At 39.2% G+C, this 25,468-nt stretch overlaps 1 protein-coding gene across 8 annotated transcripts in view; it reads right to left on the minus strand.

The window, feature by feature from the left end:
- SORBS2 (sorbin and SH3 domain containing 2) overlaps positions 1-25,468 on the minus strand; it is a 229,539-nt gene that overhangs the window by 44,486 nt on the left and 159,585 nt on the right. For 5 of the 8 annotated variants that reach the window (XM_058436982.1, XM_058436983.1, XM_032149046.2 and 2 more), the window contains 5 exons: positions 23,615-23,681; positions 22,742-22,786; positions 20,452-20,641; positions 17,437-17,551; positions 1,074-1,123 (listed from right to left, as the gene is read on the minus strand). In XM_058436982.1, the coding sequence (XP_058292965.1) occupies positions 1,074-1,123; positions 17,437-17,551; positions 20,452-20,641; positions 22,742-22,786; positions 23,615-23,681 (467 nt within the window). Of the gene's footprint in view, positions 1-1,073; positions 1,124-5,858; positions 5,916-8,573; positions 8,658-9,354; positions 9,514-17,436; positions 17,552-20,451; positions 20,642-22,741; positions 22,787-23,614; positions 23,682-25,468 lie in introns of all 8 variants that reach the window. The other 3 variants (XM_058436984.1, XM_058436985.1, XM_058436981.1) reach the window with 2 other exon arrangements.

The raw sequence follows: 25,468 nt of genomic DNA on the forward strand, positions 1-25,468 counted from the left end.
ATTGATGTTACAATATGGCTGGGAGTTTGTATTATTCAATATTACTATTGAACTATGTCTGAATATGTCTGAATTTTGTGATTTTTGTTTTTTTTTGTTTTTTTTTTTTAGACTGAGTCTTGCTGTGTTGCCAGGCTGGGGTGCAGTGGTGCGATCTCAACTCACTGCAACCTCCACCCTCCCAGGCTCAAGCGATTCTTCTGCCTCAGCCTCCTGAATAGCTGGGACTAGAGGCGCATGCCACCATGTCTAGCGAATTTCTGTAGTTTTAGTAGTGATGGGGTTTCACCATGTTGGCCAGGATGGTCTCAATCTCTTGACCTCGTGATCTGCCCGCCTCAGCCTACCAAGTGCTGGGATTACAGGCATGAGCCACCGTGCCTGGCCATGAATTTTGTAATATTTTTTAAAAAGTGTGATATTTAAAGCTAACAGAACTTACCTCAGGCGCACTCTGAGGGAAGTTAGGCCTAGCGGTGACAAGCTATCTTGCTCAATTTCTTTTGTTTCTCTCTCCTTGCCAACTGTGTAAACTTGGTAAGTTACTAAACCTAGGTGTCACTTTCCTCAGAGATAAAGTGGGGACAATAGTATTTAACCATAGTGTTGTCTTAGGATTGAATATGTTTTGTACTTATGCCTCATTTATTGGTAGTATTAATAAAAGCATTTCTGATTTGTGTGGTCAGAGTATAATTAACAAATATGTGTATAACACTTTTTAATCTATATTTTTTCAAATATATTATTACAAGGGCCATTTAACAACATTGAAAATTAGTTACTTATAATTCCCATCTAAAGAAAAGAAAACTGGGTATAGGGGAGTAAGGGAAGAGAAGGATTTCTCAGTCTGTGAAGGAATTTATAATTAGTTCACTAATTTTTTAGAAATTCTTGAAATGATCATATAAAATGATGCCAAAACAAAATAAAACAACTTGATGAGGCATGGTACTTCAAATACAAATGAGTGATACATGATACTCATGACTACTTCACTGAATAATTTTATTGTTGAAAAAGAAACCACTGGTATAGAATATTCTGCTATAACATAATGAGATTCTTACCTCACGGGTCTTTCCAGGCTTCTGTCTATAGAGGACTGATACAAGGAGGCCTGTTAAGATAGGATAATAGTACCATGAAAAATTTTACCGTGGCAAAATTTTGTTCACTTGTCCACATTAAATTAGGTATCCTAAAAAAGAATATTATAAAAATTGAGGTTGAAAGTACCATTCATTATGACTATAAAAATGTCTTCCCAAAGAGATATCACGCGACCTGATTTCTGCTTGGGACCTTTCTGCTTTCCCTTCTGATATAATGCATTTCAGTTCTCTGTGTAGCTCAAATTATCCACAACCCAAGCATTGCATGGGGGGAAATTAATAATATTTTCTCAGAAACACTGAAATAAGAGCTAAAGTTATTCTACAGCCTCAACTTCAGAATCTTACCTGTTGACTGTAAATAGAAATTTCCTACAGAAAGGAATGGTTTGATGTTTTAAAAAATTTGCAGTCATCATTCAATCCTTATAAAACATCACATTTTATAGTTTTTTTTTATTGTTGTTACCAAGTATTGTCTTCAGAATGTAACACATAAACAGAACTTAAGACACCATTCATCTGTCAACACAGACATGACATTTAAATAAAACCCACAGAGTTTGGCTTGAAGAAACTAAAGTACCTGGTACTTCAATCAGGTAAATAGTTATACTTTTACAATTAGGTGAGTTCAGGGTTAGTTTAAAATAAATGAGCTAATGAATCAAAATATAAGTTTTTAAAAGTGCACTTTAAAATTTTTCCTTCATTCTGAATAATACACAGAAATAGTAAGCAAAAATGATGATATGAATTTTTTATTTTCCATGGCATCTACTGGGATAATTGCTAAAATATCTAAAAGGCAAGAGAGGACACTGAGCTATCAAGTGTTTGAGGTGACACAGTGGTATGATGTCCAGAAAGCACAGGGAGATGGCTGGGCGCAGTGGCTCATGCCTGTAATCCCAGCACTTTGGGAGGCCAACATGGGTGGATCACCTGTGGTCAGGAGTTCAAGACCACCCTGACCAACATGGTGAAACCCTGTCTCTACTAAATACAAAAAATGAGCCAGGCGTGGTGACACATTCCTGTAATCCCAGCTACTCAGGAGGCTGAGGCAGGAGAATTGCTTGAATCTGGGAGGCAGAAGTTGCAGTGAGTTGAGATGGCGCCACTGCACTCCAGCCTGGGCAATGAGAGTGAAACCCTGTCTCAAAAAAACAAAAACAAAAAACAACAAAAAAACAAAACAAAACAAAAGTATAAAGAAAGTATAGGGAGATGTATACCAAGTATAGATAGTTTGCCTTTGGTCATATCTGATGATCAATTCGTCACAGATAAAATTTGGTTTGATGAAGAACTGGAATTCTAGTTTAAAAACACTTGTCTGTATGAAAGCTTAAAAATGTCAGCCAGAAAGGCAAGATTTGACAAATGTTGTCTTAAGTTGCTATCATCTAGAAACATTTTATCAGAGTATTAAACTTCTACTTAGTGGAAATCAAATCTCACTTTACAAACTATTTCTATAACTCAATTTTCTATTAATTGGTAAATTAGCACCAATTAATCAATTAAAACATTAGTATATAATTTTGCAGTTCTGTATGTATATCAGTCTTACAAGGTCCCTTTTGCATAACTTATGCTTCTATTAACTAATATTTAAATTTAATTCCATCTTACTAAATGAAAATGGAATCTTGTCTAGAAACAAAAGCATCTCTGCATGAGAATATTCCCATCCTCCTTTCAGACAGAAAAAGTGGATTCTAATATTTTTAGTTCCTAGAAAATATTTAGATTCCTAGGTTCTCAACAAATATAAAATCAGGAGAAAAGTTTAGTTTGCTAGTCTGATATGTTTACATGGTTATTTTAATTTGCTGAGCTCTGAATCAGACACTGAGAAGGTAGAAAAATAGATACTAAATATGAAAGCAAACAAGTAAAAAAATAAAATCAGATAGTTATATTACAATTAAGAAATATTAATTCTACTTGTTTGCAGAAGAGCAACACTGAAGAGCCTGGGAGCATTGGCGTCTGTGCAGATCACGGCTTTCATGGGACACCCTCATACACAGCTGATCACCAAAAAGTGTCAAGTTCACAACACTCTTAGAACAACCCTACAGTGATCAGAAAATTTGAATTGTCAACTTATAATGAGCCTAAACAATATTGGTATGTGAAATAAAACATAGTGTAAGAACTGATTGTGTTTTAGGGTTAGGCTAAGAAACTACTATTTCTCCTTGTACTGGTTTCTACATTCAAAATAAAATAAAACCCGTTTTGTGGTTTCATGTACACTCAGAGAAAGTTCAGTATTAAATTATAAGAGTAAAAAATCTAGACTGATGACTGAGAGAAAAACTTGTACAATAATTGTAAGAAGGGTGCTCATCCGAAAATGAAAATTATCTCCAGAAAAGAGGTTACAAATTTTACCAATTATGATCTACTATTTACATATTACCATTATTTTAACACACTCAGAAGGTCAATTTAGTGAAGTACGGATACTGAATCACTCTTTCTGTTAAGTAACTATGAGATTAAATTTTGCTTAAATATCCGTAACTCTTCTTCATTAATGCCAGTTTTCCAGTTATGGATTAAAAACTATGTTATTCATGGTATATACCAGACAGTTGATAAATGGTAGCTAAGGTAATGTCTAATCAATTACATTTTTTTAACCAGAAATGTTTAATAACAAAAGGTTATTAAAGACAAAATCCAGAACCTTAACAGAATATATTTTCTTACGTTCTGAAAAACTATAATGTGAAATTAATAACATAGTTAACATATGCTATTAGAATCATACAGCACCCCCTCTCAATCCCAGAGATAACTGGCAAATAGATCAACTACTGGCAAAGTGCTTTTTATGTGTTGTTTTTTTTTTTGCCACTACCATCACATAATAGAATGCATAGAATTAAGTTTCTACTATTTTTATGCCCAAGAATTATTGTGTAATATTAATGATCAGAACTCTTTTCACAGGAATTCAATAGTTAACAAGAAATAACATTAAGTAAGTAATTTGTTTTTAAAAGATTTATCCTCTAAATATATATCTTGGAAGTGCTGAAAAGCGTGATATAAAGGAAATAGCACTGAAATGAAGGTTAAGAGAGATATATTTTTTTTTTCTGCCACTATCTTACCATGTGATTTTGGACTTATTTCTTAAAATTATTGCACTCTACTTTTTTTTTTAACTGAAAAATGAGTGAGTTGGACATGATGCACTCTAAATTCCATTTCAGTTATCTATGAACCAACTACCTTAAAAATACCCTAGAAATATCTGAGAAAAATATCCGACCACATTGAATTTCAAAATAAATTCTTGGGTTGTTCATATGTTGAAATAAGACTCTTTCTGCAGATATTAAGGTAACATAACATACAGAATATAACCCCTTGTGTTATTTGATTTTCTTCAGATTACATGCCTGCCTGCCTGGCTATAAAATGTAAGCCTTTAGAAATAACTGAATTCAATAACCCAGAATGTTCCTGATTACTCTATTTTACCTTTTATTTAATATATAAATATTTTGATCACTTCTCAGTTTTAACACACACTCTGATGTTTACCACAGGGTAAATAATTTGAAATTGCAAGTTGAGACGCTAGAAATTTGCATATTTCCTTGATACTCTATACCTGCAATTCCAGTGGTCACCACTATGTGTCAGTAGTACCTCCTACAACATAAATGTTCTATTAGTTGTGTTTCCCAGTTGCACGTATTTAAGACTTTTAATGACAATAAGATATTTATTGTGTTATAGTATTCACTTAAGATCGCAGAGCAACTACCGTGCAAAAAAACAGTTTATTTACTTCGTTCCCCTGCTAGTTGCTTCTGAGAGTTACTTGCAAGGAGGCTTTTATATAGCTGATGGCTTGCAAAACTGCCATTTCTGATTGTGTCTTCCAATGAGTCATTTATCTACTTTCTAAAGTAATTTTCTGCTTTTCTTTGCAGAGAGCAGGGTAACAAGCTTTTGACTCTGAATCATTTCTACCTATATCATACTCTCTTTCAAATAAAACTCTGCTTCAAATAAAAATATACATTGGCTGCCATAAATTTTTCACCTAGTTGATTATTATAGGCTCTTAAGTAGAGATTGCAAATGCATTTCATTTTATATGCCAGTGATAATTTGTTATAGTGGCTGCCCGGATTACAGTGTTGAAAAGGAGTAGTCATGTCTGTCATGGGTATGAAACTGGGAAGTTGTGATACACAATTTCCAGGTATTTGCCAGCCCTATTCTTGACTGATAATACAATCTGTAAGTTGTATTTAGGAAAATGAAAGAATAAAAATAAATTTTAGAAATATGTGGGACATAGGCATCTGATTATCCACACTCCAAGCATTATAATAGAATGGTTCTAAGAAGCCTTCTAGTAGTATTTTACTCTGTCTAATAAAAAGAGGTGGTTAATATATGCACTAAGACTAATACTTTTGATTTTTTATTTTCACACTGCTGAATACCAAAACTACATAGAATAGTATAACTAGCAGTTGCGGTTGGAATGATTCTTCACCCAGAGTCCAGAGATAATCAACAACTCTGGTATAACTAATGTCCAGGCAATGATACTGGATGCAACATAATGATGCAAAGATAGATTTTTTTTCAAAAATAGCTTAGACATTACAGAGAATTGTAAAACACAGATGAGCAGAATCACAGTCACAGCCTCTAAGGGAGATATCTGAAAAAGAGAGAATAATGTGTTTTTACCTCATTGAAAACACCAGAAGAATGATCTTGAACATAGTCCAGAGGCTTTTTAGGAGGCTGGGTGTAGATGCACCACAGAAGCAGAAGTGTAGGGATGGAATGGAGGAGAGTCAATGGCAGCAAGGAATGAACATGTGGAAAAGGTGACAACAGTTAGAAATTGAGTGTTGACAGCACCAGCTACACAAACAGAATGACATGAATGGAGCAAAATGGGGGCAGCTGGGAGGAAGTGTGCAACGTCTGCAAATATTCTCAAGCACTGGGAAAATTCGCTAGTGTTCAATTAGTAGATTTATAAATTCATTTTGTCAAATTTAATTAGCACTCCTAGTCTCTGGCCACAGAGGAATGCAAGGTATATTAAAGAAACATTAAAGGAGCAAGTGGATAGCATGCTGGTGAGTTTCCATGTGTGGCTGAAAATGATTATGGAAAATGCCAATAACCTAGGCTCAGTACAGAATAGTCCCTATAAGCTTTCTTTTTCAATTATTTTATTTTATTTTTTTGAGGCAGGGTTTCACTCTGTCACCCAGGTTGGAGTGTAGTGGCACCATCTCAGCTCACTGCAATCTGTGCCACCAGGGTTCAAGTGATTCTCCCACCTCAGCCTCCTGAGTAGCTGGGATTACAGGCATATGCCACATGCCCAGCTAATTTTTGTATTTTTAGTAGAGAAGGGGTTTCACCATGTTGGCCAGGCTGGTCTGGAACTCCTGACCTCAAGTGATCTGTCTGTCTCAGCCTCCCAAAGTGCTGGGATTACAGGTGTGAGCCACCACACCTGGCCGTCCCTATAAACTTTCTAATCAACAGCAACAATACATATAAAATAAAGCTAGAGAATGTTTTTCCTTGAAATAAAATACATTTACATTCACACTAAGATATAAATGAGAAAAAAGGAGAGAAAACATTCCTCCTATGAGATAATAACCCTAGGAAAAATTCTTTGGTTTATATTCATTTACAGTCACTTTTGATTCAGTTCAATAAGCTACCTTGAGTCCAACCAAGTCTCCTTTGCAGTTTAATGGAGAAAAGAGACCACCATCACCAATCAGTAAACCATATATGGTCAATGTACAAGTATATAAATCAGCATATGGTATAGAAATGGTTATATCCTGATTTCTAAAAAAAACTATCAGTGTAATTGGTATGTTATTTAAGAGTCTAAAATGCATAAAAACGTGTGTAACTGACACACATCAAATGCACTGCTGTTGGTGGATACAGTTCCTAATCAGGGAAGTTGTTAACTGAACCTTGAGTTGACTATTTTTTTTTTTTTTTTTTTGAGATGGAGTCTCACTCTGTCACCCAGGCTGGAGTACAGTGGTGCGATCTCAGCTCACTGCAATCTCCGCCTCCCAGGTTCAAACGATTCTCCTGCCTCAGTCTTCCAAGTAGCTGGGACTACAGGCGCCTGCCACCATGCTCAACTAATTTTTGTATTTCTAGTAGAGACGGGGTTTCACCATGTTGGCCAGAATGGTCTCGATCTCTCGACTTCGTGATCCGCCTGCCTTGGGCTCCCAAAGTGCTGGGATTACAGGCGTGAGCCACTGTACCCAGATTTGAGTTGACTCTTTATCCCAAAGAGGCTAAGCAATAAGGTCCAACCTCGGGGCTTCCCCTGGTGGGAGTCTGGGGATTAGAGAAGTTGTGATAGCTTTCACTAGCAAGTCTGGAAATTAAGATCCACAGGGCTTCCTGATTTTTTTCTTTCCTTATATCCCTAACGGTAAACTAGGTACAGTCATGTGTTGCATAACGATGTTTCCGTCAATGATGCACCTATATATGATGGTGGTCCTATGGGATTATAAGACTGTATTTTTACCATACCTTTTCTATGTTTAGATATGTTTAGGTGCACAAATACTTATCATTGCATTACAGTTGCCTACAATATGGAGTGCAGTAACCTGCTGTACAGGTTTGTAGCCCAGGAGCAACAGGCCATAGCACACAGCCTAGGCGTGTAGCAGGCTCTAGCATCTGGGTTTGTGTAAGTACTCTGCGATGTTTGCACAATGGCCAGTTCACCTGATGACACATTTCTCAGAACCCGTTCAAATCCTTAAGCAACACATGACTGTATTTTATAGTGGGATTACTCTGGAAGTATATTATAGTGAGAACTGCCCAGAGATTTTCATTTTTCCTTACCAGGCTCTGCATTTAACGTCTTACTCTGCCATACACCATTTTGGGCACATTCCTTAACCCCCCCAGTCCCCATTTTCTTCTTATTGGCAGGACATCAGGAGACCTCGAGGAGATAATGAAGACAGAACCCCGTACTCTCCAGGTGCCTGATGTTTGCTCAGCAAACAGGACTCAGTGTCAAGGTGCTCTTCTGCTTGAACCAGACCAAATAGACTGTAAACAAATACAAATCTTCTATAAAGCTGTAATAATTGTCTGAATATTCCAGCACAGAAACTACCTCAACATTTTGAACTTGTAATGAATTAGATATAAAGAAATCTTAATGAACGACCTACAGACCACATAGGAAATGTCTGAGCACATTGAACCATTTGGTACAGAAATGAACCTGGACTACGCTGTATCAAGTTTGTGTATACATTATGCGTTCGGCCTTTGTTCTCTGAATGACACCCACGTCTCCTGATAACGGTATTTTAGAAATCAAACAGTATACTCCTAGTTTTCTTATATTAATAGTCTAGCCTCACTTACCGGGCGTCCAAACTCCAGTTCTGAAAAGAATTTATACCAGGGCTCATTTTCTAAATCTATGTCATCTGGATTTATGCGATCGGTCTAGAGCAGGTGTGAAGGAAAAGGGAAGGAAAAGGCACACTGAGCAAAGTGAGGGAAACGCTGTGTGGCATGAACAACTCACGCGCGCATTGACACGCAAACATGCATCCACTCTCACCCCACGGACCTCAGCAGGAGAGAACGGAGGAAGTCAAGTAAAACGAGTAACATGAGGATGTGAAGGCGAGCCCCATGGCAGGGGTCCCTAGCTATTTCCTGTGCCCATCGTTTCCCATTGGCAGAAGTTGTGGACAACTCTTGCTCGAGCACTTATGCTTGAGGCATGAACCATGGACCACTCTCTACGGCAGCGAGACCGGGTCTGGCTGGCACGTCTGCCTGATGTTTGGAATAGGCTCAACCCAGTCACCAGGTAGCTCTTCTGGGCGAGTCACTTGATCGTCCCTGCCCTCATTGGTGGCTATAGCAGTCCCAGCATGGGAGCCCGCAGTCTGCAGACAATTCACTGGGGTGCAGGCAGGTGGAAAGGGTGTGGGAGGGGTGGGAAAAGAGGGGAGCTGGGGGTGGGGGACAGGGCATTGGGGGGCTCTCAGGGGCCTGTGGATGAGAAGATTCTGGGGCCTGGGTGGGTGCAAGCGGGACCCGGGGGAATGGGAGTCGCCAGGCTCTGAGCAAGCAAGGGCTGCACTTGCACCTCTGCCGGGCATTGAGAAAGGTAAGGAAGGAAGGAGCTCACCCGGGTGGGAGACAGAGCCGGGGCGCGCGAGCTTGGTGTGGGGGCGCCACTCCGGGGCGGAGGGGAGGGGCTACCAGTGACTTCTCCGAGTCGGGAGCTAGAAAGAGGCTTCCGGCCAGGTTCCCTTGGAACAGGTGTCGGAGCTGTTGGGAGAGGGGGCTGCAAGAAAGAGGGGTGCAGAAACTGGTTCATTAGATGGAGGCTCTGGGCGGAACCGCGAGGACGCCCTGGCAGCGCGCTGTGCCTGCGTTAGGCCAGGAGGTGTCTCTAGGGACCCAGACGCCTCGGGAGCGACCCGGGCCGCTGCGAAGCCCTGCCCAGCCCATCCCCAAGATTCACCTCCCGGCTGCCTACTCTGAGCTGAGAAGGGGATCTGGTTTTTCACAATACCGTGGATGGCGGGGCAGGGGAGGGAGCTTGCGATAAAATCCCACCTTGGTTTCCTTGCTGTTCTAATTTACAGAAAAAGCCAAGTTTATAATTGACTTGCTTCCCTTCAGAGGTTTCTGAATGCTGTTTTTAAGATGAAAAAACTAAGAGTGTTAATATAAGCACTTGGAGAAAATACATACAATTATTCTAGTAATAGAAAACAGATGTAGAGTGTTTACCCTACCCAGCAATGTGCTTAATATTTTCCAATAATACATGGCTGACTAGATTGATTTAGGCTGCTGATTTTATATTGAATCTAAGAGCTTAAAGTACTATATACAAGTTATTACTTCTTTGATAATTATTATATGACACTAATTAAATGTGGTACAATTGAAGAGTACAGTATCTTAAGTCAGAAAAAAAATTCTAAGAAAAATTATATGGTTCCCTAAAAGCCATTCATTCTGGCTAGGAGAAGAGCTGTGACTCCCAAGACATATTCCAGGAGGACTATTAAGTGCTCACTGCTTCAGAACAATTCGGTATCATTTGCTTACAATTCTTAAAGGAACTCGGGGACTTAAATTGAGTAGCGACATCTTGGTTGTGAAAAAAATGCTATGTAACCTTCGCAGTGCTGGGAGCTTGAAATGTTCCATATTCCAACAAAAGCCATGATTTTGACATTGTTCTACTGTTTTATTGACTCGTTGCATTTACAAGTTTTGCTAATGATACACAGTCTACACTTAATAATAAATTATACTCACAGTGTTTTTAGTGATGTGACTTTGTTGCAATATTTTATAATAAAAGATTATAATAGTAATTACAGACAATGGTAGAAAAATTTGAGGCATCATGACAAAATAGTGCAAAAGCCTAAGCTATCCAAAAGATGTAGTATCATAATTATAAAGACTGTGTAGTGTCCCTGGGAAACACTCACAATGAGATACCAAGCAGTCAAAACAGAATCTAACCACGCACTGGTACAGTAGTTACAATGGTATTACACAGATTGTCTCTGCATGAACACAGTAAAGAAAGTCACACATACACAAACGACTATAATGGTGTTCTGGTATTGTGACTGTTTGTTTTTTCTTTCTTTTAAATATTATTTTGCTTTATTGTCATAATGTTATTTTTGTAATAAAGAAATTCAGAGAGAACATCCTACTATTAGACATGGGAAAATGTCTAGAAATCTTGAGATATTTTTCCTTATTTATGCCAGTATTATATTCGGTTTACGCCTCAGAAGTAGTAGTGAAATTGGTAGAGACAAAATATTCTAGTAACCAATTTGCTATTTTCTGTTGAATTAAAAAATTTCATTCAATTTATATTTGATTCAATAGTTGCAATAGTATTGAGATTTTAATGTTAATAAAATACTATTTTTCTCCAATTATTATTTAGATCATTATAGATGCATAATTATTTCATGAAATGGTTTTGCTGGAGCTGGTTTTTAGGGTAACTGACAGTAGAGAGAATTTCCAGTAATTTCTCTTCTGTTTAGAGAGACATACTATTTCTTCTACAGGAAAACTAAACTCTGACTCTTTTAAACTTCATGGTTTCTAATGTTACACACTGAACGATATTATTAATTGATTACTAGAACTTCTGCTTTCAAGAATAATATTTTGTTTTGCTAAGGGGAGATAGAAACTTCTCTTAGAGGAAACAAATCTGTTTAAGAAACATTATGAACAGCAGAGGGCAGCCAGTTTACTAAATGAATAAGACTTGTTAGCTATGTAGCTTCACTTTGACTCCCACCTTAAGAAAATATGTAACAAATTGATATACCAAGTCCTGATTTATAGTAATGCATCTCTATGATAGAATATGGAAAAGAAAGCAGAATATCTACCATCTTGCATCATACCTTAGAATGGCAGTTTTCCATGAATTATGCTTTTGTTGATTTAAAAAGTCAATTTATAGTTACAATGGGCAATTATCTAGAATGCATGCCAATAGAAATTAGCAGAGAAAACACCCAAAACAATGATAGCTGGTAATTATTGATAACTTTGGAATGCAATGAAAGGCACATGTTTGAGCAGAGTTGTGTTAAAGGAAGTGTTAGTGGCAGAACTAGAATTTTCTCTTTGCTGTGGTTGACCTATTGAATCTTTTAATTCATGCAATAATTAAATGTCCTGTGGTGATCTGGAGGCACTGCTAAGGAACACAGAAGCCTCACAACAGTCAGTGACACACATACAGATGGTCAGTCAACAGACGGATATACACACAAATCACTAATCTCAGTAATTTAACACTTTCCATGGGGAACAGGGACATTCCTTTGAGTACAGCACTAATATTAACACTCAGAAACTCATTTAGGAAGTATGATTATGGTTTACCCTAATTGCTCATAAAATACAAAAGAGCAAAGACACTGATATGCATCTTTCTAACCTTGGTGTGATTTTTTTTTTTTTGGTTTCTTTTCATTTAAAAAAAAAAAAAAAAAACCCACCAGCAAACCTCCGTTTAAAACTAACTTTGTGTCATCAGTGCAAGAGGATGTGTTTAAGAAAAGCTACAACTATAAATCACATGTGATCCTTACTTAAAAGCTACCAAGGTGAATAACTTTAAAAATTTTAGTGTTTTCTATAATTTAAAAGCATTTAATTGCTTTTGTGGTTATAGAAACTCCACTAAGTATTCTCAATGAGGCATATGCTTTCTATACGTTGTTCTAAACAGAAGTGCCAGTGCTATTTCCTTTTTGAAAATTATGCTCATTCCATTTTAAGCTTTAATAACATTGACTACCATGTTTTATGTTTATTGTGGTTTCACAATAAATGCTATATACATTATTAGTTGGGATCATTCTTAACGGTCATCAGATGAAACTCCTGAAATTTTTATAGTTTAAGTATTGACTGACAATCTTTATTGATAAAGAAGCTTAAGCTCATTAAGGGTTTAAATTGCATTTCAACTCTGCACAGTGTTTTCAATGATTATTTTCTTCTGCTTTTATCATTATGTTCAAGTTTAGTTATTGTAGGTTAGGGTAACATTTTCATATATATATTTTTTTACTTTATCAAGCATACAGAGGTCCTAAACAAATGCTTTATTAATTTTTTTTTTAATTTAACATTACTCACCTACAAACATATCCAATGTAATGGGATGTAAAGGTTTTAGTAACATAATCCCAGCAGAGTTCTTATGATTGTCTCATGGAAAAATTAAATTGTGGAAATACCATTCTGATTTGTGGTTCGAATCAGTTCAAGGCAAATTCCTGGTGACTGCTGAGTACTTTTCCAGATCAAACATTAGGCCCAATTAATTAACATTTCTAAATTTACAGTCACATGAGTATTTATGAACTTCAAAAAAGTGCACTCACTTTTACTTTCCGTGTTAAAGAACATAAATGCATATGCCATTGATTCCTAAGGAAGATCTTTTAGCCAGGGTCTTGGGAGGACTTTTGTTCAAACAGTACTACACCCCTGACTCCTCTGTATCCCAGGGAATCATGGAATTATGAGTCACTACTAATAGCAGTGTGTCAAATCCCTCCAAGAATGTTTTGAGACCCACTGGGCCTTTTGCACTAGAAATATATAGGCTTCATGGATAAGCAACAGAACAAGGATTCAGTCCCTCACCAACTTTATCCACTAACTGCAAGGGTGAAACCTGTGCGCCTTCATTCACTTAGAAATTCCACAAATGCATATTCACTGAACACCTACTATAGGCCAGGCATTGTGCCAGGTGTTGGGATACAACTGGTGGACCAGTTACGGCCCTCGCCTTCAAGTAGCTCAAGATCTCATGAGGAACACAGTGTGCCATGGGCACACAGCAGGGAGAGCCTCCAGCCTAGTGCTGAGGAGGCAGGCACATTCCCTGGGGGAGGGGGGACTGTGCTGGGACCTGGAGGATGGGATGGAATTCTCCATGTGAAGGAAGAGGTGGTGGGGAGAGCTTTTCCTGGTGGGGAGGAGCAGCCTTTACAGAGGCCCAGCAAGGCGGGAACTGAAAGTTCTCTGTGTAGCTGGAACCTAGTGAGGCAGGGAGGATGGGAGGAGAGGTGAGGCTGGAGTGGTCAGCTGGAGCCCAGTCACAGGTCTTCTATAAATTATGCTCAGGTTTTTAGATTTTGCTTGAAGGACAGTGAAGAGCCAGGAGAAAATTTTGAGCTGGAGGTTTTATAAAGATTTTCTAAAGATTGCCTTCGCTGTGGTGTGGAGACTAGACTGGAGAGGTAGGGAAATGAATCAGGTGGCTGTCACTGTAGTCCAGGCACGGACAATTGTGGGACAGAAGACAGGAGCGGCAGTGGCACTTCTCCTGGCAGGTGACACTGAGTCCACTGGAGGAGAGGGGAAAACCCAAGATGACCCTTTGGAAAACTGGGCAGATGGAGAGGCCACGTAGAGATTCAGAAGAGCAACACAGAATTGCCCAGGTGTTGTGTATATTTTTCAAAAATTAAAAATGAGGCCACGCGCGGTGGCTCACGCCTGTAATCCCAGCACTCTGTGAGGCCGAGGCGGGCGGATCATGAGGTCAGGAGATCGAGACCGTCCTGGCTAACACGGTGAAACCCCATCTCTACTAAAAATACAAAAAATTAGCCGGGCGTGGTGGCGGGCACCTGTAGTCCCAGCTCCTCGGGAGGCTGAGGCAGGAGAATGGCATGAACCAGGGAGGCGGAGCTTGCAGTGAGCCGAGATGGGGTCACTGCACTCCAGCCTGGGCGACAGCGAGACTCCATCTCAAAAAACAAACAAACAAACAAACAAAAAAATGAAAAGAGCAAAAGAATGCTTCCAAGCCATCTTGGAGTCAAAAGACATGAGAATGCATGGATGAGACCTTGCTACCCCTCAGCGCTGGCCATTCGCTGTGACGCCACTGTCATTCAGCACGCCTGCTCTTCAACCTCTAGTTTGTATTTTCAAACACATCAGAATCTTATGTAAACTATATCAATACGCAGCCAGTTTCTGCATCACCACTGCCCACTTGGCTCTTTTTGTTTTCTAATTTATAGAGGCAATTGAAACGAAGTCAGGACTCATTTTTTTAAAAAGCTGATGAACTAGTCCTGCACTGGAAAGGCTGGCCAACGTGTTCCATATGGCCAGCTCGAACCATTTTGCTTAAGGCTGGTCCTCTCCAAAATTGTTTAGGAGGGATGACATTTTTGGTTCTTTCTATTTCTCCATAAGATAGCCATTCTCATTTCCTTCTAAGTTTCTACGTTCCTTCTACTTATCTTCTCCTGTGGCTGCAGAGACCTATCCACACTCGAATCTCTGTCACACTCCTGCCTCCAGACTTTCCTGTCTTACAACCAGTCACATCTACTGGTCCTGTGTGGTAACTACTTAGGGCCTAAGTTTCTGATAAAGTAAATCAAGTATACTTTATTATAAATTAGCCAGTAAATAAATTAATTTATACTGCAAAATTATCAAATAAGTGAATCAAATAACAACAATACTTCAACGTGTTTCCTGCTCAGCTACGCCTGGAGTGGCTGTACAGCAGTGACCAAGTGCACCAGGCATGATTGTGCCTGGGCTCAACTCCTAGTTCTGGCTCCCACCAGCTATGTGTCCCTGGGGCAAGGCGAGCTAATGTGTGTTTCAGTCTCTTCATCTGTAACATGGAAATGCCATGTGTCTGCTTAATAGTGCTGTTGGAAACTTTACATGAGATAAGGCATAAATTACTAATTACAGAGCCTGACATATAGTGAGTGCTCAGTAAAGATTTACAATCATTGTTATTGCTATTATTATGGCTATTGTAAAACGAGGAGTCTTTAAAGTCTCTTTTAACCCACAGAAAAGAGTAATGTGAGAATTTCAATCACAATGATAGGGTCAATGTATAAACCCTAAAGGGAGCAAAGGGAGGGTTTTTTAGGTGTGCGTCTGTTTGAACCATGTAAGAGGCTGTTCACTTTGCACAAACTCAGATCTAGTCTTGGGTAGATATTAAATGATAGACTTGAAGTTCCTCAAGGTAGAGAGTGTGTCCTGTTCCCCGCTGTGCACCTCACATAAAGCCTGGCATGTAGCTGGTGCTCAATCAGTTTTACTGAATGGCTAAATAATAGAAACATCCTGGTGAGAGAGCTTCTAAAACCAATCCTGTTTCCTGACACCACAGCTACCAAAGCATTCCAATACGATTACCGTGTTCGCTATCCTAAGAGTCTCATAAATTATTAGAAAGATCATTAAAGTTTTGCTATTTAATTTCAATCTGAGATGTATTATTTCACTGTTTTCAATTTTATGCAATGGTGACATTGTGTTTCACTCAATTCTTATTTTGGAAATTTCAGAGTAGCATGATACTCAATCATAGAAACTAGTAAATGGGTTATAAATTTGCAATGGTGCCTGCAAATAAGTGATTTTTTTCTTTCAGTTTTTCTTTTGTAGTCCTGTTACTCTAAAAGATATGAGTTATTTAAAGAAAGGGTAAGAAGGCTTAGATAAATATCATGTATGAATTATCTGATGATAAGGTTTTGAACATGCTTCTCCAGAACACAACCACAAATACAGGGTTTCGAAAACGAAATCAAGGACACTCATGTTGGGTGTGGCAAGGCTAGAGTTTCCAATTAAACCACAGGGCTGGCCTTGGATTATATAAGAGTGTGATTTCTTGGAGACTCTTGAAGGAGCTCCACAAAGAAAACTCTCTTTTTCCTGTTCACTGACACCTAAAATTCTTTTAAAGCAAAAATGAGACTAAATTGCAATTGATTGCAAATGTTTTCCTAGAAGTAGGTTTGGAAGGAGATGCAGAGGAACTGTGGAGTTTCAAAGAAAATCCTGAGGGCACTGATTTCTGAGGGGAAGCAAAGGACATGCAAGGGAGTATTGGGGAATCAAAACCAAAGAAGGCCAAGGGAAGACCTATGTGTGAACCTGGGCTTCGAGGAGGCAAGTGGTTCTTCTTAAGTGTATAGATATTTTTGTTTGCATATAATTAAATAATTGGAAAAAATCCTGCAAAGTGAAATATAATCTTGATCCATTAGAATGACAATCAATCAGGAAGCTTGAGGCTTGGTAACCTGAGGAGGGATTTAATAAGAAGCAATTAAAACAACTTGTTACGAAAAGGGCATTTGGAAAATTCCCCTTCATCCAAAGAAATATTAAAAAGCCAATATGGAAAACAAGGGATAGAACTGCCTGGGTCCATGTGTCTTGGGGAGATTAATTAATGATTTTTCTCATTAGCAAGCTATGATAGCAATTAAGTATTGCATTTATGAACTTTTTTAAAAGTTAAACTCTGATTAATGATTAGGCACAGTTATAGTTACATGCAAATGAATCTTGCATATAAATATATATATGTGTGTGTATACACATGTGTATATATGTGTATGTATATACACCTATGTGTGTGTGTGTGTATGTGTATATATTTATATATATACACATACACACACACACATACACTCGTATTTGGTCAGTAAAGACAATATATTAGAATGTGTATCTTTCAATTCTGAGATGAGATGTACAAATCATGATACAAAATAAAGATGATTTCTAAGTAATTACCTTTGTGACAAAAATCGCTAATGGATCTGAAATTCAGGTTTATTGGGGAACCCTGGGAGCTCAGCGAGCTGGCATATTCTGTTTAATGACAAGTGCTTACTGGTCTTTCATGCTGCAGAATTGATGACTTGCCAGGTTCATATTCAAAAATACTCCTTGGCTCAGACCGAAATTTTCTTGTGTCCACTTTTCTGTCTGGAGGATCCCAGTCGTGCCTAGAAATAAACAACCAATCACACATTAAAATAATCCTTTCTGCTTAAAGCAATTGTGTAAAACCAGTTATCTGTTTTCAAAGTTACTTTTAGTATAGTTTTTAAAAAATCTCTCAGGATAAAAAATTAATCTGTGAAAAATACCATATTCCCCACCCCACTGGCTCAAAAAGTCACATGAGGGGTTTGTAGACACGCAGAGAGTGAGCCCCTGGGTTCCTAATGGCAGCTGTGTACGTTTGTGCTTAAAATAGGTGGCAGTAAGCTCTGCTGAACTATGTGTGTTTAACCCACCACTTTGTGACCTTTGTGATCCTTGATCCAAAGTGACAAGGAGTAATGCACACACCATGTTTGATCTTATTTCTTGAAGTGGGATCGTCGCTTGGGAAGAGCGCAGAAGTGTCCTGTGGGTTGGCGTGCCCCAGAGCAGGCAGTGTGGTATAGGAGGTCGTCTTATGGTGTGAGCCTTGAAAAACCAGTCAAACATCTCACTCATGGGAACCAGCACTTTTCCCCTAAGGAATATCTTCCAAGAGGCTGTCCGAAGACTCACGAAGGAAAGCTTCAAAAGAGGGTTGCACAAAACTAAGCTTTTCTAGGCTGCTGAGCTAAAGAAGAAGGCATCTTTGGGTTTGTTTTTTGTTTTTTTGTTTTTTTCAAGACAGAGTCTTCCTCTGTTGCCCAGGCTGGAGTGCGGTGGTGTGATCATAGCTCGCTGCAGTCTCAAACTCCTGGGCTCAAGCCCTCCTCTCTCCTCAGCCTCCCAGGGGCTGTGGTTTTTAGGAGGAAGGATTTTCTGACTATAGATCGGGGTAATTCTGCTTCCATGGAATGGAAGGAAATTCTTGCTCCATGGCCCGTTGGAAATAGAAACACTCTAAGAGACAGAGTTAGGGGCAAGTCCTAGCTTTCTACCACATTCATGAGTGATACAGAGCAAGACCCCCTAAACTTTCTCAGTCTTCATTTTTTCTATTTGTGTAAAACACAGATGGCAATAATGTATTGTTCTTCCTTGCAGAGGAGTTTTGAGCATTACATGAGATAATACATATGGAATTTTTTAGGAGGTTATCATATGTTTTAATCAGATATTTAATTTTAACAAAACATATCAGATGGGTAATACCTTTAAATCAAAACGTTAATTTTGGTTAGTTTTTGATGACAAAGATAAAAATTTGTGTCTAGAAAACTGTTTCTCAATTTTAAGGCCTCACATAATTCATCCTGAGGAGATTGGTATCAAAGTGAGACCCCCTTCACGCATGATGTGTGTGTTTTGGTGGGATGCTGTACCCTATATGATCATTGATTGCTCTATTATAAACTTTTTATTTATTATTTTAGTGAAGATGGGGTTTCACCATGTTGGCCAGGCCCGTCTCGCACCCCTGGCCTCAGGCAATCCACACACCATGGCTTCCCCAAATGCTGGGACTGGCTGGGTGCAGTGACTCACGCCTGTAATCCTAGCACTTTGGGAGGCCGAGGTGGGTGGATCACGAGGTCAGGAGTTAAGACCAGCCTGGCCAAAATGGTACGAAAATTAGCCAGGTTTGGTGGCAGGTGCCTGTAATCCCAGCTACTCGGGAGGCTGAGGCAGAGAATTGCTTGAGCCCGGGAGTCAGAGGTTGCAGCAAGCCGAGATAACACCATTGCACTCCAGCCTGGGTAACAGAGTGAGACTCCATTTCAAAAAAAAAAAAAGTGCTGGGACTACAGGCATGAGCCACCCCGCCTGGCCTGATCATCAATTACTCTTAATGGTACAATAGGGTGTTGAATACAATTTTTCTGGAATGGGTATGATAATGCTTAATAACCAGTATTAATAAGAAATCATTTTTATATTCTTATTTATTAATTGCTAGGATGGCATAGGCCTTGGGTTTAATCAGAGCTGAGCTTGGACCCTGGCTTGGACATTGAGCTGTATGAGCTGAGTAAGTTCCCTCCATTCTCTAAACTGCGGTTTCTTCCTCTTTAAAATAGAACGTATCTCACTGGGTTGTTCTTGGAATCAAATGATATGACACAGAAAAAGCGCTTAGCCTAGTGCTTGGCCTGTAATGAGCGCTCAATAAAGGTTACCTATAAGTAGAAGTATTAGTCATAATCCCAGTAAAAATAACACAATAAAAACGTGTTTATAAATTTTTATTTTCATGTGTCAAATATTTCAGTGGAGAAATGAAAACTCGTATTAGCTTGAAAAACTGGTAGAAACAAGTCACAGACACTTATTAACTAATGTCTCATTATGATTTATGAATAACTTTCCCTGCTTTCAAAAATGTCTCTTATTAATAGACCTGGGGAAACAGAAAATTAACTGCATAGCCTGTAACCTGGTATACCAAAGGAAGTACATGTCCATTATTTCTATTTACTTGTCTCTTATATGTACGTATTGATCAAAAAGCAGAAAATGTGTCCATATTACTTCAAGTCTAATTTAGGGCACTCCGGTATCATGAAACAAGACAGTGAAAACATCACGAGGTCAGGAGATCGAGACCACGGTGAAACCCCGTCTCTACTAAAAATACAAAAAAAAAAATTAGCCAGGCGTGGTGGTGGGCGCCTGTGGTCCCAGCTACTTGGAGAGGCTGAGGCAGGAGAATGGCGTGAACCCAGGAGGCGGAGCTTGCAGTGAGCCGAGACTGCACCACGGCACTCCAGCCTGGGCGAGAGAGCGAGACTCCGTCTCAAAAAAAAAAAAAAAACATTTGCTACAATCCCAGCAGAGGAGGTCAATATGGTATATGTATAGACCAACAAGATTATACGTACACTCTCTCTGTGACAGGTGCACTGATTCTTCTACTGAATGCCATGTAGCCTTATTTTTATCCTAAGCTAAATATAGGCCACCCTGGGGGGAAATGCCTTACTTTTCTGTTGAAGACCGATCTCTTGGTCGAAGCGGTGGGACTGGAGGTGGAACATGTGGGGGAGGCACTGGGGAGGACGCATCCTTAAAGGCATTGGTGCTGTTGTCAGAGTGGCTTTTGGAAAGAGGTCTGTAGGTTTGGGTCTTTGCAGCAGGGTGTGACTGAGCACTGTAGGGTGGGTTGTACAGACCTATCATGACAAAAAACAAAAGCAGACAAAAAACAGAAGCAAATAACCTCTTAAAAATGAATTAAATTATTTGTCCCCCTCAAAATAGCCAATGATTGCATGGACATTATTATCAATAAGCATATTCATAATGCATACATTAGAAGGTAGTTTATTTATTAATATTATTGTACTAATTTCCACTAATTTATTAATTACAAATTTATTCTGTACATAAGCCCTGATTACAGTAAATCTGTTCAATTATTTCAGAACTAGTAATAATTCAGACTGGTACTAGGAATAAACTTATAAGCACTCAGCAAATTTTCTCTTCAATTGTATACACAAGAAAATAGTTCAGTTTTCAGAGCAAGATTAAAAATGGAACTGTTTCCAAATATCTTCTAATACTTTAAAAACCCTGCTTTACATATGAAAATTCACATGCTAATTGTAGTCAAACAAAATATTGCACACAGTTGTGTTTATAAAGTGCTGTGCAAGGTACAAGGAAACATTAGTCTTCAATATGCTCAGAGTGCACCTGGGAAAATCAGACACAAATAGAATTATGATGGAAAATAATTGGTAAAAGATAATAAAGACCAAATGAAGAAAACACACACTAAGAATTAAAGGATGTTAGTAGGTGGTAGATTGCTCGGAGAAGGTATCATGGAACCCATGCGTCCAGAGTCAGCCCTGAGTGAGTTTCGGTGGGCAGGGCAAGAGGGGAGCAGGGATGGTATAGAAAAAAGGCAGAAAAGTGCAAGGTGTGAAGCCATGGCTTGCACTAGCTGCAGTTGACTCGTCCACTGATCAAATGATCAGCCTGTAGGTCTGTACAAAGTAATATGTCACTGCTGTTCCATTCACTAATCACTAATGTGACACAAACCTCAATATTAAAACAGTTATAAAAATTCTAAATTTTCCTCCACCCAATCATTGGAGCTAATTCTATCTGTACCCGTTTGCTTCTCCTGAAAGCCCATGCACATTTCCACAGCAAATGAAAAGAGACAACGTCTACGCTTACAGTTTTGCTTGGATTCAACAGTCGGACTTCAACTTTTGAGCTAAATAAAGGAGGTGAGTTTGGTGTGTGTGGGAGCAGGGATGAAAGTTAAGGGAAAATCTTTGTGGGCCTCAAGCTATCAGTGGGGGGAGCCAAGACTTAAACCCAGAGGGCTCGCTGAGTTTGTTCTACTGATTTTCCCTCTATATATTTATCTTTGGAGATAGGAGCACAATCCCAAATAGTTAAAGGGCCTGAGTGTGGTCTCCAGGGGTGCAGAACAGGAAGATCATGCGACCCTAGGCTGCCCAGGGGACCCCAAGTGAGGCTGCAGCTGCTGAAGGGGAGGGGAGCAGTGCCAGCATCAGAAACTGGTCTAAAGGAAGAAGAAAAAAAATAGTTGTGCACCTGTCCTGAGCCCGTGGCTGGGCAGGGAGAGGAGCCCTGGGCAGAATCCCCTGAGGCAATATTCAAGAGAAAGTGATGAAGGGAAAAACATTTGTCAGGGGTCCCTCCCTCCAGTTTGCAGACCCCTGCACGAGATACCAGTGCTCGCCAATCCAAGTGGCAATGCCTGGAACTGAAGTCATTCTATCGTGACCACTGGCAATTCTGAGTCAGAAAAGTGGCCCCGCCAAGGGGGATTTTTAAACTCTTTCAATGAATGGTTGCATTTTGGAGCAAAAAGCAGGGACAAGGTCACAGAATACTTTGTTTGACTTGTTTTTGGTGAAATGTATCTGAAAGATCTTACACAATTGTAATCATTCTCTCTGCTGATAAAAGATCTTTATCTTATTTTGTACCCTGGGTTACAGTGTGTCCTTTCAGCCTGTCCTTCACACTTTGGTTAAACATTCCTGAAGCTGAGAATAAACCAAAAGTGGGAATGAATGAGATAAACCAGTATTAGTTCTCATTTCCATGAGAAAAGTCAATCCTTTTGTTATGCATGCTCTAGAAAAGAAAAGAAATCCTCGTCCTAATTATATGAACTGAAAACATGTGCTCAAACAGAAGGGGGAACAAGGTGACTGTGTAGTTCTTCCAAACATTGCTGAGCATAAAACAGTCATTGCAAGCAAGGAAACTCATCCTACCTGCATTGTATGTATAAGGAGTATTATACATGTCTGTGTCATCATCTAGAAAATGAAACATAAATATTATGGTAATATAGATTGTCACCAAAGGGTAACGAGACAGCAGAACTTCAGAGAAACAACAGAAATTTGTTAGAAAAGCAATGTATTTTTGCTAGTTCATAATGCCATTTTCTTTTTTTCTTTTTTTTAGAGACAGGGTCTTACTCTGTCGCCCAGTCTGGAGTGCAGCGGTATGATCATTGCTTACTGCAGCCTCCAAACCTCCAACCCCTGGGCTCAAACCATTCTCCCACGTTAGCCTTCTGAGTAGCTGGGATTACAGGTGTGTGCCACTGCAGGCCTCTGCAAACTGCCCTTTTTGTCTGTAACATATTCGTCTTGCTGCCCTCTTCACAGCATGCAAAGTCAGGCCCTTGTCCTCGCTTCCCCAGAACCCTCTCTGCTCTGGATGGTGAATTTCCTTTACTAAGTGCTTAGTGGTCTCCTGTCTACGGTGCAGGCTCAGGCAGACCTGCTCAGACTCACTGTCTTGATGAGAGCAGACAGGGGTGGGCAGAGGAACAATGTGTCTGTTTACCCAGGCAACACATCAATTTAGACTGTGGACAGGGGAGGATGGAGGGCTGAGGCCAGAGGGCCTGGTTGTCCTCCATGGGGAGGCTTCTCGGCAGCTCAGGTGGGAGGCAGAGGCACAGGGATCTGTCACCGGAGGGGTGATAGAAGGAGAAGAGGGGGCATGCTGGAAAGAAAGGGGATGTGGAGTTTGCTGGGGTCTTGACATTGTGTGTGAATCAAACCTATACAAAAGACGAATGTACCCCCTTCAACCCACAAGGACCTGACCGGAAAGCAGGGCAGCACACATACCCGGCTTGTGTACCATGTGAATTTGCTTAAACATCGTCTTGTACCAGTCCTTCGGCCGGTCGACTGTCTGTAAGGAAGAGAGCGTCCAATGGTTACAAACTGGCCTCCAACCAACATCGCTCCTCAGTGTTTTCATTTCTCTATTTCATCATCTTAATAACAGAGTCCCATTCTGTGATAAAATGTTCTGACTCTTTACTATGGCTTCATGACAATTTCAGCAATTTACTTAGTTACGTGTGCAGTTTGTAAATCTATTACCTTGTGTTTGAATTTAGGCTGAGTTGGAATATTAGATGCTATGGTTTTATTTTTTCGAATTATAGCTGTGCCCAGCACTAGAAAGTTGATATTTGCACAAATATATTTACATAAAGTTCACTTAATAAAAGTTACTGTTGTAATAATTTGCTTAACTCCTTTTGGTAGATAATGATCACTATCCTTAGATGCTTTTTATTGAATGTTCTGTCAAGACAGTGTTTTCGGAATTAACTGGGGAATATTTTGACTCAAATTGTATTCTGATCAGCGTGGCTCTAGAGAAATAAATTTGCTATTTACTAGTCTAAGTTACTAAAATACAAAATGCAGTAGGCATCCCAGAGTCCTAGAGAAAATTTAAGAATGTAGATATTGCTTCAAAAATTTTAATGATAACAGAGTGTATACAACATTTGCTCTGATGAAATTGTAGGTTCCTTGAGAGTAGAAGTCCTTACGGATCCAGGCTTCGGACATGAGGGGAGCAGTAGGCTGTAGTGGAAAGATGAAAGTAATGTAGAATCTTGAACCAAGATTCAAATCTTGGTTCCTTAAATTGCTGCTTAATACACCCTAGCAATACGAATTTGGACAAGTCATGTCACCTTCTTGAGCCTCAGTTTTCTCCTCTCTAAAATGATGTAATTATATCTAAGTCATAGGATTGTTATGGAAATTGAATGAGAAAATGTATACACAAGGCCTACAACAATGCCTAGAAGGTAATAACTACTCAATAAATAATAACACCAGGGAAGCGCAAATATTTGTAGAATGAAATAATGAATGAATGTAGCCTATTGGATGGAGCTCTGCCTTTCTGTATACCTGTAAAAGTAGACACATGCTTTTATAATCATATTCACAGATTTTGCTTGGCAAGATCTTACCCCAACTCTCTTAGAGCTACCTGGGCAACAAGCTGGATGATTCTGCTTATAGTAACTAAATATACCAGACTTTCCAAGACAGATCTCGATTTTAAAAATTCTGTTAGGACTGATACAAAAGTATTCTTATACTTAATAGACTGAGCTTTGGTTTAGATATTATTGCCTGATCTTTTTTTCCCCAGAAATGTGGTCACTGCATTTTTCATCTGGACATTAAGGGTTTTGTGCTGTACCTAAATTTATTTTGACCTCTGAGAATATATTATTCTGAAAATCACCCCAAATACAGATCAACATTAAGGGCCACTTGACTTCGTTGTGAGTCAGCTCTTCATTCTAGGCTCTTTCTACACGGAAGAGTTGAGGTTATTGATTGAATATTCAGTCAAAGGATGGGACATGGTGGAAGGGATTGCAGTCATGAAGCAAGAGTCTATTATTTGCTGGTTCAAACAAAGTTGCTAAACATGTATCTTTCAAGAAAGTTTATTTTTATAAAGGACTGATTTCTCTTTCATTAAACCTCATTTCTTTTACCGTCCTAAAGCAACAGAAAATACAACATAATATTGTGCAAAAATGTTTTCCTGGACATGCTGATGGCAACAAGGAAGGCTACTAAGTAAGTCCTATCACTGTATATGGCAATGCATCTTGACAGACAGGTTTTTTTTTTCTTCACTTGCTGGAGGGCCTA

This window comes from Hylobates moloch, unplaced genomic scaffold (assembly GCF_009828535.3).
Source record: "Hylobates moloch isolate HMO894 unplaced genomic scaffold, HMol_V3 SCAFFOLD_3, whole genome shotgun sequence".
NCBI classification, from domain to species: Eukaryota; Metazoa; Chordata; class Mammalia; order Primates; family Hylobatidae; genus Hylobates; species Hylobates moloch.